This window comes from Salmo salar, chromosome ssa03, assembly GCF_905237065.1.
Source record: "Salmo salar chromosome ssa03, Ssal_v3.1, whole genome shotgun sequence".
Lineage (NCBI taxonomy): Eukaryota > Metazoa > Chordata > Actinopteri > Salmoniformes > Salmonidae > Salmo > Salmo salar.
Window position 1 is genome coordinate 4,524,636 of NC_059444.1, and position 13,853 is coordinate 4,538,488.

General features: G+C 45.9%; 1 protein-coding gene across 1 annotated transcript in view; it reads right to left on the reverse strand.

Moving 5' to 3' along the window:
* The window catches only part of LOC106591823 (acetyl-coenzyme A synthetase 2-like), a 44,085-nt gene extending 40,823 nt beyond the window's left edge, over window positions 1-3,262 (reverse strand). The window contains 4 exon segments of the mRNA XM_045714338.1: window positions 1,341-1,444; window positions 1,611-1,644; window positions 2,957-3,014; window positions 3,255-3,262. Coding sequence (XP_045570294.1) covers window positions 1,341-1,444; window positions 1,611-1,644; window positions 2,957-3,014; window positions 3,255-3,262 — 204 coding nt within the window.
* Between the last annotated feature and the right edge of the window lie 10,591 nt (window positions 3,263-13,853).

Sequence of the window (13,853 nt, forward strand, 5' to 3'; positions counted from 1 at the left end):
TCAGTTCACTTGGGTAATAGGAATATTGAAGAAAGATGGAGAAAGTTCATATTGTTTGTAACACTGGTTGATGGTCACTGGACTAGAGGCCATGTTATGGATTCAACTCATATCTGTTGAAAGTGATTGATGCCTGACTGGAAGTACAAGGACCAAGGACACTGTTTGGTTCTCTAGAACACTGTGATTCTCTAGAACACTGTGATTCTCTAGAACACTGTTTGATTCTCTAGAACACTGTGATTCTCTAGAACACTGTGATTCTCTAGAACACTGTTTGGTTCTCTAGAACACTGTGATTCTCTAGAACACTGTGATTCTCTAGAACACTGTGATTCTCTAGAACACTGTGATTCTCTAGAACACTGTGATTCTCTAGAACACTGTTTGATTCTCTAGAACACTGTGATTCTCTAGAACACTGTGATTCTCTAGAACACTGTGATTCTCTAGAACACTGTTTGATTCTCTAGAACACTGTGATTCTCTAGAACACTGTGATTCTCTAGAACACTGTGATTCTCTAGAACACTGTGATTCTCTAGAACACTGTGATTGTCTTTAACACTGTGATTCTCTAGAACACTGTGATTCTCTAGAACACTGTGATTCTCTAGAACACTGTGATTCTCTAGAACACTGTTTGATTCTCTAGAACACTGTGATTCTCTAGAACACTGTGATTCTCTAGAACACTGTGATTGTCTTTAACACTGTGATTGTCTTTAACACTGTGATTCTCTAGAACACTGTGATTCTCTAGAACACTGTGATTCTCTAGAACACTGTGATTCTCTAGAACACTGTGATTGTCTTTAACACTGTGATTCTCTAGAACACTGTGATTCTCTAGAACACTGTGATTCTCTAGAACACTGTGATTGTCTTTAACACTGTGATTCTCTAGAACACTGTGATTCTCTAGAACACTGTGATTCTCTAGAACACTGTGATTGTCTTTAACACTGTGATTCTCTAGAACACTGTGATTCTCTAGAACACTGTGATTCTCTAGAACACTGTGATTCTCTCTAACACTGTGTGATTCTGTAGAAGCTTGACAGTCACTGCCTTTTGATTTGACTTCCTGATAGACTCTGTAGCTAGTGTTTACAGAACAGTAGGATATAAGGGCCTTCTCAGAGAAGATCGGTTAGACATTTTCTCTGAGCTTCTGTGCTGGGTGGTGTCTCCCTGTTGCAACTTTTAATAACCCATATTGATTTCTGATTGACTTTATCTCTGACTGTTCTTCTCATTTTGTTCACCTGGAGATTCATATTACAACGTCCCCCCCCCCAGGCAATAGGGCAACGCTTAATGTCAATCCCTGCACTGACCACGATGGAGTGGACAGCTCCTATCCTGGCGCAGGCCAGCATGGTGTACACCAGCTACGGAATCATAGCGAGGTAGATGGCCACCCTGTCTCCCTTCCTCACTCCTGTTAACACACACCCCAGAAGACATACAGGTGGAAGAAATAGTAAGGAATCTGAGTATCCAAAACCCAATGTCAAAAATGGTATGTGTTTTTTTTTGACACTTTTACTGTATTACAAATGTTTTAGAGAGAGAAAGTGGAAAAGAGCCAGACGGTTTGGTCTTACCCATATGCTTCAGAACGTTGGCACACCTGTACACCTGTCCCAGCAGCTGGCTGAACGTTGGCACACCTGCACACCTGTCCCAGCAGCTGGCTGAACGTTGGCACACCTGCACACCTGTCCCAGCAGCTGGCTGAACGTTGGCACACCTGCACAGCTGTCCCAGCAGCTGGCTGAACGTTGGCACACCTTCACACCTGTCCCAGCACCTGGCTGAACGTTGGCACACCTGTACACCTGTCCCAGCAGCTGGCTGAACGTTGGCACACCTGCACACCTGTCCCAGCAGCTGGCTGAACGTTGGCACACCTGCACACCTGTCCCAGCACCTGGCTGAACGTTGGCACACCTGCACACCTGTCCCATCAGCTGGCTGAACGTTGGCACACCTGTACACCTGTCCCAGCAGCTGGCTGAACGTTGGCACACCTGCACTCCTGTCCCAGCAGCTGGCTGAACGTTGGCACACCTGCACACCTGTCCCAGCAGCTGGCTGAACGTTGGCACACCTGCACACCTGTCCCAGCAGCTGGCTGAACGTTGGCACACCTGCACACCTGTCCCAGCAGCTGGCTGAACGTTGGCACACCTGCACACCTGTCCCAGCAGCTGGCTGAACGTTGGCACACCTGTACACCTGTCCCAGCAGCTGGCTGAACGTTGGCACACCTGCACACCTGTCCCAGCACCTGGCTGAACGTTGGCACACCTGCACACCTGTCCCAGCAGCTGGCTGAACGTTGGCACACCTGCACAGCTGTCCCAGCACCTGGCTGAACGTTGGCACACCTGCACACCTGTCCCAGCAGCTGGCTGAACGTTGGCACACCTGCACACCTGTCCCAGCAGCTGGCTGAACGTTGGCACACCTGTACACCTGTCCCAGCACCTGGCTGAACGTTGGCACACCTGCACACCTGTCCCAGCAGCTGGCTGAACGTTGGCACACCTGCACACCTGTCCCAGCAGCTGGCTGAACGTTGGCACACCTGCACACCTGTCCCAGCACCTGGCTGAACGTTGGCACACCTGCACACCTGTCCCAGCAGCTGGCTGAACGTTGGCACACCTGCACACCTGTCCCAGCACCTGGCTGAACGTTGGCACACCTGCACACCTGTCCCAGCAGCTGGCTGAACGTTGGCACACCTGCACACCTGTCCCAGCAGCTGGCTGAACGTTGGCACACCTGCACACCTGTCCCAGCACCTGGCTGAACGTTGGCACACCTGCACACCTGTCCCAGCAGCTGGCTGAACGTTGGCACACCTGCACACCTGTCCCAGCAGCTGGCTGAACGTTGGCACACCTGTACACCTGTCCCAGCAGCTTGCTGAACGTTGGCACACCTGTCCCAGCAGCTGGCTGTAGGTGATGGCCACGTGGTGATCAGGTGAGTTCCCCTCCCTGGAGAACAGACATGAAACATTACCATGTCAATTCCAAATACGTTACTTCTGATTAAACCATTGAGTTTATACGACATCTGTAACCGGAAGTGTGTGTATCAGTGAGCTGACCTGAGATTACATGTGGGCTCATAGTCAGTTTGATACAGTCATTTCGCTGATTTCCAGTCTTCACATGTACTTTTAGCAGACTCTCTTATCCAGAGCAACTAGGGTTAAGTGCCTTGCTCAAGGGTACATCGGCATATTTTTCTCTTGGCTCGGGGGTTTGGACCAGCCACCTTTCGGTTAGGTTACCTTACCCCCTATGTTAACTCAATCAAAAATATTGCAACACATTCTGTTGTTTCCAAACAGCAAGCAAGCAAGCAAGCAAACAGACAGACAGACAGACAGACAGACAGACAGACAGACAGACAGACAGACAGACAGACAGACAGACAGACAGACAGACAGACAGACAGACAGACAGACAGACAGACAGACAGACAGACAGACAGACAGACAGAGTTGAAGTTGGAAGTTTACATACACTTAGGTTGGAGTCATTAAAACTCGTTTTTCAACCACTCCACAAATTTCTTGTTAACAAACTATAGTTTTGGCAAGTCGGTTAGGACATCTACTTTGTGCATGACACAAGTAATTTTTCCAACAATTGTTTACAGACAGATTATTTCACTTATAACTCACTGTATCACAATTCCAGTGGGTCAGAAGTTTACATACACTAAGTTGACTGTACCTTTAAACAGCTTGGAAAATTCCAGAAATGATGTCATGGCTTTAGAAGCTTCTGATAGGCTAATTGACATCGTTTGAGTCAATTGGAGGTGTACCTGTGGATGGTTTTCAAGGCGTATCTTCAAACTCAGTGCCTCTTTGCTTGACATCATGGGAAAATCAAAAGAAATCAGCCAAGACCTCAGAAAACAAAATGTAGACCTCCACAAGTCTGGTCCATCATTGGGAGCATTTTCCAAATTCCTGAAGGTACCACGTTCATCTGTACAAACAATAGTACGCAAGTATAAACACCATGGGACCACGCAGTCGTCATACCGCTCAGGAAGGAGGTGCGTTCTGTCTCCTAGAGATGAACGTACTTTGGTGCGACAAGTGCAAATCAATCCCAGAACAACAGCAAAGGACCTTGTGAAGATGCTGGAGGAAACAGGTACAAAAGTATCTATATCCACAGTAAAACAAGTCCTATATCGACATAACCTGAAAGGCCGCTCAGCAAGAAAGAATCCACTGCTCCAAAACCGACATAAAAAAGCCAGACTACGGTTTGCAACTGCACATGGGGACAAAGATCATACTTTTTGGAGAAATGTCCTCTGGTCTGATGAAACAAAAATAGAACTGTTTGGCCATAATGACCATTGTTATGTTTGGAGGATAAAGGGGGAGGCTTGCAAGCCGAAGAACACCATCCCAACCGTGAAGCACGGGGGTGGCAGCATCATTTTGTGGGGGTGCTTTGCTGCAGGAGGGACTGGTGCACTTCACAAAATAGATGGCTTCATGAGAAAGGAAAATTACGTGGATATATTGAAGCAACATCTCAAGACATCAATCAGGAAATTAAAGCTCTCTTTCTCTCTCTCTCTCTCTCTCTCCCTGTCCACCTCCCTCACCCTCTCACTCCCTGTCCACCAACCTCCCTCCCTCTCTCTTCCTGTCCACCAACCTCCCTCTCTCTCTCTCTCTCTCTCCCTGTCCACCAACCTCCCTCTCTCTCCCTCTCTCTCTCTCCCTGTCCACCAACCTCCCTCCCTCTCTCTCTCCTGTCCACCAACCTCCCTCCTTCTCTCTATCTCTCCTGTCCACCAACCTCCCTCCTTCTCTCTATCTCTCCCTGTCCACCAACCTCCCTCCTTCTCTCTCTCTCTCCCTGTCCACCAACCTACCCCCTCTCTCTCTCTCTCTCTCTCTGACAAAAACACTGACAAAAACACTGACAAAAACACTGACCATAAATACAGACCATAATACAGACCATAATACAAGCCGTGGCACTAAGACAGCATTGAATGAGCTGTATTACACCATAAGCAAACAAGAAAATGCTCATCCAGAGGTGGCGCTCCTAGTAGCTGGGGACTTTAACGCAGGGAAACTTCAATCAGTTTTACCAAATTTCTATCAGCATGTTAAATGTGCAACCAGAGGGAAAATAACTCTGGACCAGCTTTACTCCACACACAGAGATGCATACAAAGCTCTCCCTCGCCCTCCATTTGGTAAATCTGACCATAATTTCATCCTCCCGATTCCTGCTTACAAGCAAAAATTAAAGCAGGAAGCACCAGTGACTAGATCAATAAAAAAGTGGTCAGATGAAACAGATGCTAAGCTACATGACTGTAACACTGAATAAAAATAACACTGAAACATGCATGAGAGCACCAGCTGTACCGGAAGACAGTGTGATCACGCTCGCTGGACCTTTAGACAGGTCAACATTCACAAGGCATCCTGACTGGTTGCATCACTGCCCGGTATGGCAACTGCTCGGCCTCCGACCGCAAGACACTACAGAAGGTAGTGCGTACGGCCCAGTGCATCACTGGGGCCAAGCTTCCTGCCATCCAGGACCTCTATACCAGGCGGTGTCAGAGGAAGGCCCTAAAAATTGTCAAAGACTCCAGCCACCCTAGTCATAGACTGTTCTCTCTGCTACCACACGGCAAGCGGTACCGGAGCGCCAAGTCTAGGTCCAAGAGGCTTCTAAACAGCTTCTCTCCTCAAGCCATAAGACTCCTGAACATCTAAACAAATGGCTACCCGGACTATTTGCATTGCCCCCCCCCCCCTCTTTTACACCACTGCTACTCTCTGTTGTTATCTATGCATAGTCACTTTAATAACTCTACCTACATGTACATATTACCTCAACTAACCGGTGCCCCCGCACATTGACTCTGTACCGGCACCTCCCTGTATATATTGTTATTTTATGCTGCTGCTCTTTAATTACTTGCTACTTTTATCTCTTATTCTTATCTGTATTTTTTTTAATTGCACTGATGGTTAGGGGCTCGTAAGTCAGCATTTCACTGTAAGTACCTATTATACTCGGCGCATGTGACTAATACAATTTGATATAAACTATTGGAACCAAGATATTGGCACAAGATGGAAGGAATGATGGAACATAACTAACGAAATTACAGTTAACGAAAATGTACGTTTCATCCAGTATGAACTAATGTATAGAATTCACAAATTCTACAGCAAAATGGCAGAGTCATGGCTTAAGTGTAAAACTAACAATGACTCAATAATCCATGCCTCCTGGGAATGTTATAAAGTCCAAAAGTTGGCTGTCAGAAGTATTACAATGTAAAATGTACTTTTAATCCCTCTGTCTGCATATTTCAAGACATGACATATGAGGGTGCGGACAGATACCCGATGGGTTGGACGACACTTTCTTGTCAATCATCTTGAAAAAGATTATACAAAAAAAATGGAAATCAAACAATCCTCCGTCGTTAACACAATGGAAAGACACTACAGAAGGTAGTGCGTACGGCATTTGACCATGCTTTATTATCTAAATGTGCATGGGGCGACGGAGAGAAACAAAATGGTGCAGTTTGAGACCATGTGGCGGAGAGTCATCCCGAGGGGTTCCTGCTGATTGTGACAGCCGGTTAAAATGGCATCCCTTGACAAGGCATGAACAAGATGGACGTCAGTAGAAGACCATAATTATCATAAGGAGATGTATACTTGGAATACGGAGGAGGAATGGAGGGAAAAAGAGAGGCAGAGGAGGTCTGAGAGAGGGAGGAAGAGACGCAGAGGAGGTCTAAGAGAGAGAGGGAGGAAGAGAGGCAGAGGAGGTCTGAGGAAGAGAGGCAGAGTAGGTCTAAGAGAGAGAGGGATGAAGAGAGGCAGAGGAGGTCTAAGAGAGAGAGAGGGATGAAGAGAGGCAGAGGAGGTCTAAGAGAGAGAGAGGGATGAAGAGAGGCAGAGGAGGTCTAAGAGAGAGAGAGGGAGGAAGAGAGGCAGAGGAGGTCTAAGAGAGAGAGAGGGAGGAAGAGAGGCAGAGGAGGTCTAAGAGAGAGAGGGAGGAAGAGAGGCAAAGGAGGTCTAAGAGAGAGAGGGATGAAGATGTGAGCTTGAGTCTGTTAAAAAAATGGCAGAAAAAAGGGAGATGGTTTGTTAAAGAAGAATGGTAGAAAGTGTACGCAGAGTGAGCTGAAGACAGGAGGAGAAATGGAAATGAATGAGGTCGAAATATCGGAGGTGGTAGGTGTGTTGAAGTTCTCGGAGCCCGAGGCACGGAGGGTCAGGATAAAGACGAGTTAGCAAAGTATAAGGAAGTTGTACTCCAGTCTAATAGGTGGCGGTAATGCAACAGTTATTGGATGCCGACCACCGTTAAACTTCATCGAAGAAGAATATGTGTCAGAGAACGATATGGGCGCTGGAGATCGGGGTGTGAGCATGTGGATGTTGGCAGCTGTGATGTAATTGTCATTTGTATGTTTTATATTGTAACAAACAAACAAAAAATCTTATGCAGAAGTTCATGCAAATACATAATTTAAGATTATTCAATCGGTATATATTCTGTAATCTTATTATGGAGAGAAGTTTAGACAGAAAGTAATTTGCTTCGCCAATCATTTCGATCTGTGGTAGATTAGTTTTGACGTGGTGTAAACCAGACCCTCTCAATCGATCTGTGATAGATTAGTTTTGACGTGGCGTAAACCAGACCCTCTCAATCGATCTGTGATAGATTAGTTTTGACGTGGCGTGAACCAGACCCTCTCAATCGATCTGTGATAGATTCGTTTTGACGTGGTGTAAACCAGACCCTCTCAATCGATCTGTGATAGATTAGTTTTGACGTGGTGTAAACCAGACCCTCTCAATCGATCTGTGATAGATTAGTTTTGACGTGGTGTAAACCAGACCCTCTCAATTGATCTGTGATAGATTAGTTTCGACGTGGTGTAAACCAGACCCTCTCAATCGATCTGTGATAGATTCGTTTTGACGTGGTGTAAACCAGACCCTCTCAATCGATCTGTGTTGATGGCGGCCATTACTGTCGTCGCATTAAAGTGTTGTATCAAAAGGGACAAAACCAGCTACGCTTTGAAGATGTTGATATCTTCTGTTTCCCCTAACGGTATGCGTTTAACTAATTATACAAATGAAGAACAGTTAGCTACTTTTGACGAAGAAAGAGATTTGTATGCATTACAATCGACATGGGCAAGCGGCCTAGCTAGCTAACCGATAGTTACCCATGAAGAGTAATTATTTAGTTAAATATTAACGTGAACAATACTGTTGTTTGAATATATATTGTCCTTGTAAGTTAATTTGCTACTATAGCTGGCTATGTTTTCTGACTGGTTAAGTTAGTTACCGGTAAAGAGCTGACTGACTACAAATGATGCACTGCTCCTTGGCTAACTAGCTAGCTAGCTTACAACTTCATAAACGTTTTGATTCACACTGATCTGAATTGTTATGGCTGCATCCCTAGTTCAGCCAAACTTTCCTGATTTTAGTCTTAAAGTTATTTCTAGTGGACAGATTCTAACAGGAAGTGATAAACTTTTTTAGCGAGACGTTTACTTCCGGGTAACTGAGATTAGTATTGAAGTATTTTTTATCAAATGTTTTCATTTTAAAAAAAACTATTATGTGTCTTGGTTTGTTATCAGTTGTGATATGCGTCTCCTCTTCTTCCCATGTTCCCAGGCTAGGTAGGTCAGGAGAGTTCACCGGTCTGCTGCCAGAGCTGGGGGCATCTTCTGGGGGCATCTTTGTGGTGAGTGTAGGATCTGTAACCTCATAGCTTGCTTCTAGGTTTGAGTCAGACTTTTCACCAGACAGTTTAGCAAGTAGGGATGGGCATTTCAATTTGTCTGACTGTTTGAGGATGTATGCATGTATGCATTTATCTATATATGCCAACAGTGTGCAACAATGCTTCATTTACAATAACTATTACTGATAACAAATCCTAATTGCTAAATTGCCCCATATACAGGACCAGTCAAAAGTTTGGACACATCTACTCGTTCCAGGGTTTTTCTTTCTTTTTCACTATTTTCTACATTGTAGAATAATAGTGAAGACATCAAAACTATTGAGATAACACATATGTCAAACCTGCATTGTTGGTTAAGGGCTTGTAAAGCATTTCACTAAGGTCTACACCTATTGTATTCTGCGCATCTGACAAATAACATTTTGGTTTGATATGGATCATGTAGTAACCAAAAAAAGTGTTAAACAAATCAAAATATATTTATATTTGAGATTCTTCAAATAGTTCACACTCTTGGCATTATCGATGAAGCCTAGTTAAAAAAAATTCACCATCTTGTGCACGGTCTAGCCTATGTTCTGTTCAGTTTGAGAAGGAGAACTTTGATAGCTTTCTACTACTTTAATTGATTTGATTAAAAACAATATGTTTCTTGCCCATGGTGTATTTATCAGAGTTATTGACCTCATAATAAGCCAGATTCTGGTAACTTATATTGTGGTGCTGAAACTTGAAGCGGTCTACTTCTGTCTGGGGTGGAAAGGTAGGCCTACTCTGTCTGGGGTGGAAAGGTAGGCCTACTCTGTCTGGGGTGGAAAGGTAGGTCTACTCTGTCTGGGGTGGAAAGGTAGGCCTACTCTGTCTGGGGTGGAAAGGTAGGCCTACTCTGTCTGGGGTGGAAAGGTAGGCCTACTCTGTCTGGGGTGGAAAGGTAGGCCTACTCTGTCCGGGGTGGAAAGGTAGGCCTACTCTGTCCGGGGTGGAAAGGTAGGCCTACTCTGTCTGGGGTGGAAAGGTAGGTCTACTCTGTCTGGGGTGGAAAGGTAGGTCTACTCTGTCTGGAGGGGAAAGGTAGGCCTACTCTGTCTGGGGTGGAAAGGTAGGTCTACTCTGTCTGGGGGGGAAAGGTAGGCCTACTCTGTCTGGGGTGGAAAGGTAGGCCCTACTCTGTCTGGAGGGGAAAGGTAGGCCTACTCTGTCTGGGGTGGAAAGGTAGGTCTACTCTGTCTGGAGGGGAAAGGTAGGCCTACTCTGTCTGGGGTGGAAAGGTAGGCCCTACTCTGTCTGGAGGGGAAAGGTAGGCCTACTCTGTCTGGGGTGGAAAGGTAGGCCCTACTCTGTCTGGGGTGGAAAGGTAGGCCCTACTCTGTCTGGGGTGGAAAGGTAGGCCCTACTCTGTCTGGGGTGGAAAGGTAGGCCCTACTCTGTCTGGGGTGGAAAGGTAGGCCCTACTCTGTCTGGGGGTGGAAAGGTAGGCCCTACTCTGTCTGGGGGGGAAAGGTAGGCCCTACTCTGTCTGGGGTGGAAAGGTAGACTTCCTCTGTCTGGGGTGGAAAGGTAGGCCTACTCTGTCTGGGGTGGAAAGGTAGGCCCTACTCTGTCTGGGGTGGAAAGGTAGGCCCTACTCTGTCTGGAGGGGAAAGGTAGGTCTACTCTGTCTGGAGGGGAAAGGTAGGCCCTACTCTGTCTGGGGTGGAAAGGTAGGCCTACTCTGTCTGGGGTGGAAAGGTAGGCCCTACTCTGTCTGGGGTGGAAAGGTAGGCCCTACTCTGTCTGGGGGGGAAAGGTAGGCCCTACTCTGTCTGGAGGGGAAAGGTAGGTCTACTCTGTCTGGAGGGGAAAGGTAGGCCCTACTCTGTCTGGGGGGGAAAGGTAGGCCCTACTCTGTCTGGGGTGGAAAGGTAGGCCCTACTCTGTCTGGGGTGGAAAGGTAGGCCTACTCTGTCTGGAGGGGAAATGTAGACCCTACTCTGTCTAGGGTGGAAAGGTAGTCCTACTCTGTCTGGAGGGGAAAGGTAGGCCCTACTCTGTCTGGGGTGGAAAGGTAGGCCCTACTCTGTCTGGGGTGGAAAGGTAGTCCTACTCTGTCTGGAGGGGAAAGGTAGGCCTACTCTGTCTGGAGGGGAAAGGTAGTCCTAACGTTTGAAAGTACCATGCTCAGATTCCTAATGTCTTGGATTTAATCATTTGCAAACAGGGACAGTTTTGTCGCAAACAAGACAGACACTGATTTGGCATCGGAGAAATCTGCTAAGATGAACAGGCCTATCTCTCTGTCCGTTCTTTGTGTTGGTATTAAAGTTTCTGTTAATATGTCAAATGACATAGAATTGCATAATTTTATTTTTTTCGCCTGCAAATACAATGATAGATTCATGCAATGCTTGGACTATAAAGGAGATATTTCCACCCCTACTCTTGTCCACGGTGGTCTGTAAACCCACAACCTTCTGGCCCGCAGGCCTGTGCGCTATCAGAATTCCTGCGTTGCCATGTAACGCTGACAGGACGAAGAACAGATTCTAAAACTGCATATCTAAGGCTCTGGTCTGTCCAAGACGTGAGGGTAAACGGTAGACATGTTCTCTACTATCCATGTTATATTATTATTTAAGGTATAGTGGACGTTCAGTTGTTTTTTTTCAATCGTTCAGGGAGGGTTTAGGTAAAATATATTTTGCTGAAGGGAGGGTTATACATTTTCTTTAGCGAGATCTGATTTTGTCCTTGTAACCCTTATTATAAATAACGTTCACTCCCTTCCGGCGCCATTTTGGAACTCCCTTATTGTTTTCACTTCGACTCAAACCAAATGGTTAGCGAATTAAACTAAACTAATATTTACAACAGGAATTCGATTTTGGTTACTGTGTCAAATCAGTTTGTCAATACTGCACCTTTCTGTTGGAGAATGAGCTAGCTAGCTGCTGGTTTCCCCAACAAGACTTCCCTCTGGATCATAGTGCAGTGATCCTGGCTCAGGCTGTCACAACAGTAGGAGTCGACACTAGAGGGCCTATCACTTGGAGGTGCTCTGGCCTATCACTTGGAGGTGCTCTGGCCTATCACTTGGAGGTGCTCTGGCCTATCACTTGGAGGTGCTCTGGCCTATCACTTGGAGGTGCTCTGGCCTATCACTTGGAGGTGCTCTGGCCTATCACTTGGAGGTGCTCTGGCCTATCACTTGGAGGTGCTCTGGCCTATCACTTGGAGGTGCTCTGTAGAGGGCCTATCAGCAACGCCGATAGACTAGAAAAGGCCAGTATCGGCCTGATATATCGGCTCTGCCATTCTTTAGTACATGGTGCAAATGCAGTATAGTGCAGTTATACATTTTGCAGGTCAATGATACAGGTAACTGCCAAAATAAAAGAAACACCAACACAAAGTGTGTTCAATGCACCTTGGCATAGATTCTACAAGTGTTCTGGAACTCTGGCATAGATTCTACAAGTGTTCTGGAACTCTGGCATAGATTCTACAAGTGTTCTGGAACTCTGGCATAGATTCTACAAGTGTTCTGGAACTCTGGCATAGATTCTACAAGTGTTCTGGAACTCTGGCATAGATTCTACAAGTGTTCTGGAACTCTGGCATAGATTCTACAAGTGTTCTGGAACTCTGGCATAGATTCTACAAGTGTTCTGGAACTCTGGCATAGATTCTACAAGTGTTCTGGAACTCTGGCATAGATTCTACAAGTGTTCTGGAACTCTGGCATAGATTCTACAAGTGTTCTGGAACTCTGGCATAGATTCTACAAGTGTTCTGGAACTCTGGCATAGATTCTACAAGTGTTCTGGAACTCTGGCATAGATTCTACAAGTGTTCTGGAACTCTGGCATAGATTCTACAAGTGTTCTGGAAATCTGGCATAGATTCTACAAGTGTTCTGGAACTCTGGCATAGATTGTACAAGTGCTCTGGAACTCTGGCATAGATTGTACAAGTGCTCTGGAACTCTGGCATAGATTCTACAAGTGTTCTGGAACTCTGGCATAGATTCTACAAGTGTTCTGGAACTCTGGCATAGATTCTACAAGTGTTCTGGAACTCTGGCATAGATTCTACAAGTGTTCTGGAACTCTGGCATAGATTCTACAAGTGTTCTGGAACTCTGGTGTCGCATCCCTCTTATATTGTTCCATGGAGATATTCCTTCATTTGGTGTTTTGTTGATACTGGTGAAAAAACGCAGTCTCAGGCGCCACTCCAGAATCTCCCATAAGTGTTCAGTTGGGTTGAGATGTGGAGTCTGAGACGACCGTGGCTTATGGTTTACATGGTTGTCATGCTCATCAAACCATTCAGTGACCACTGGTGCCCTGTGGATGGGGGGCATTGTCATCCTATGAGAGCATAGCCATGGTAGCCAAAATAATGGCCTGCCCAGCATTTTTATACATGACCCTAAGCATGATGGGATGTTTAATTGCTTAATGAACTCACCTGTGTGGAAGCATCTGCTTTTAATACTCTTTGTATCCATCATTTAAGTGTTTCCTTTTTTTGTTGGCAGTTACCTGTATATAAACCGTTCTTTGATAAGCCACTTTTCATAACTACTAGTGTCGGGGACGCTGCGTGTCGGGGACGCTGCGTGTCGGGGACGCTGCGTGTCGGGGACGCTGCGTGTCGGTGCAGGGTTTCCCAAACTCGCTCCTCAGGACTACCAAGGAGTGCACGTTTTGGTTTTTGCTCTAGCACTAAACAGCTGATTCAAATAATCAACTAATCATCCAGCTTTGTTCATTTGAATCAGCTGTGTAGTGTTAGGGGCAAAAACCAAAATGTGCACCCGTTAAAATGTAAACTACAATCAAATCCATTTTGAAATGATGCATTTAGTCAGATTTTAAATTAAAAAGGGATAGGAGTATTACACTACTGTCCACAAGGGGGCAGTGTACAGAGGCAGAAACAAGTTTATGCACCCTCACTGCCTGTAGTGCCACAATGTGTTGTTGGATACAACTGTCCCTCAGGGAGAGGTACAGGATACATCTCAATAGCCTTTACCAGGGG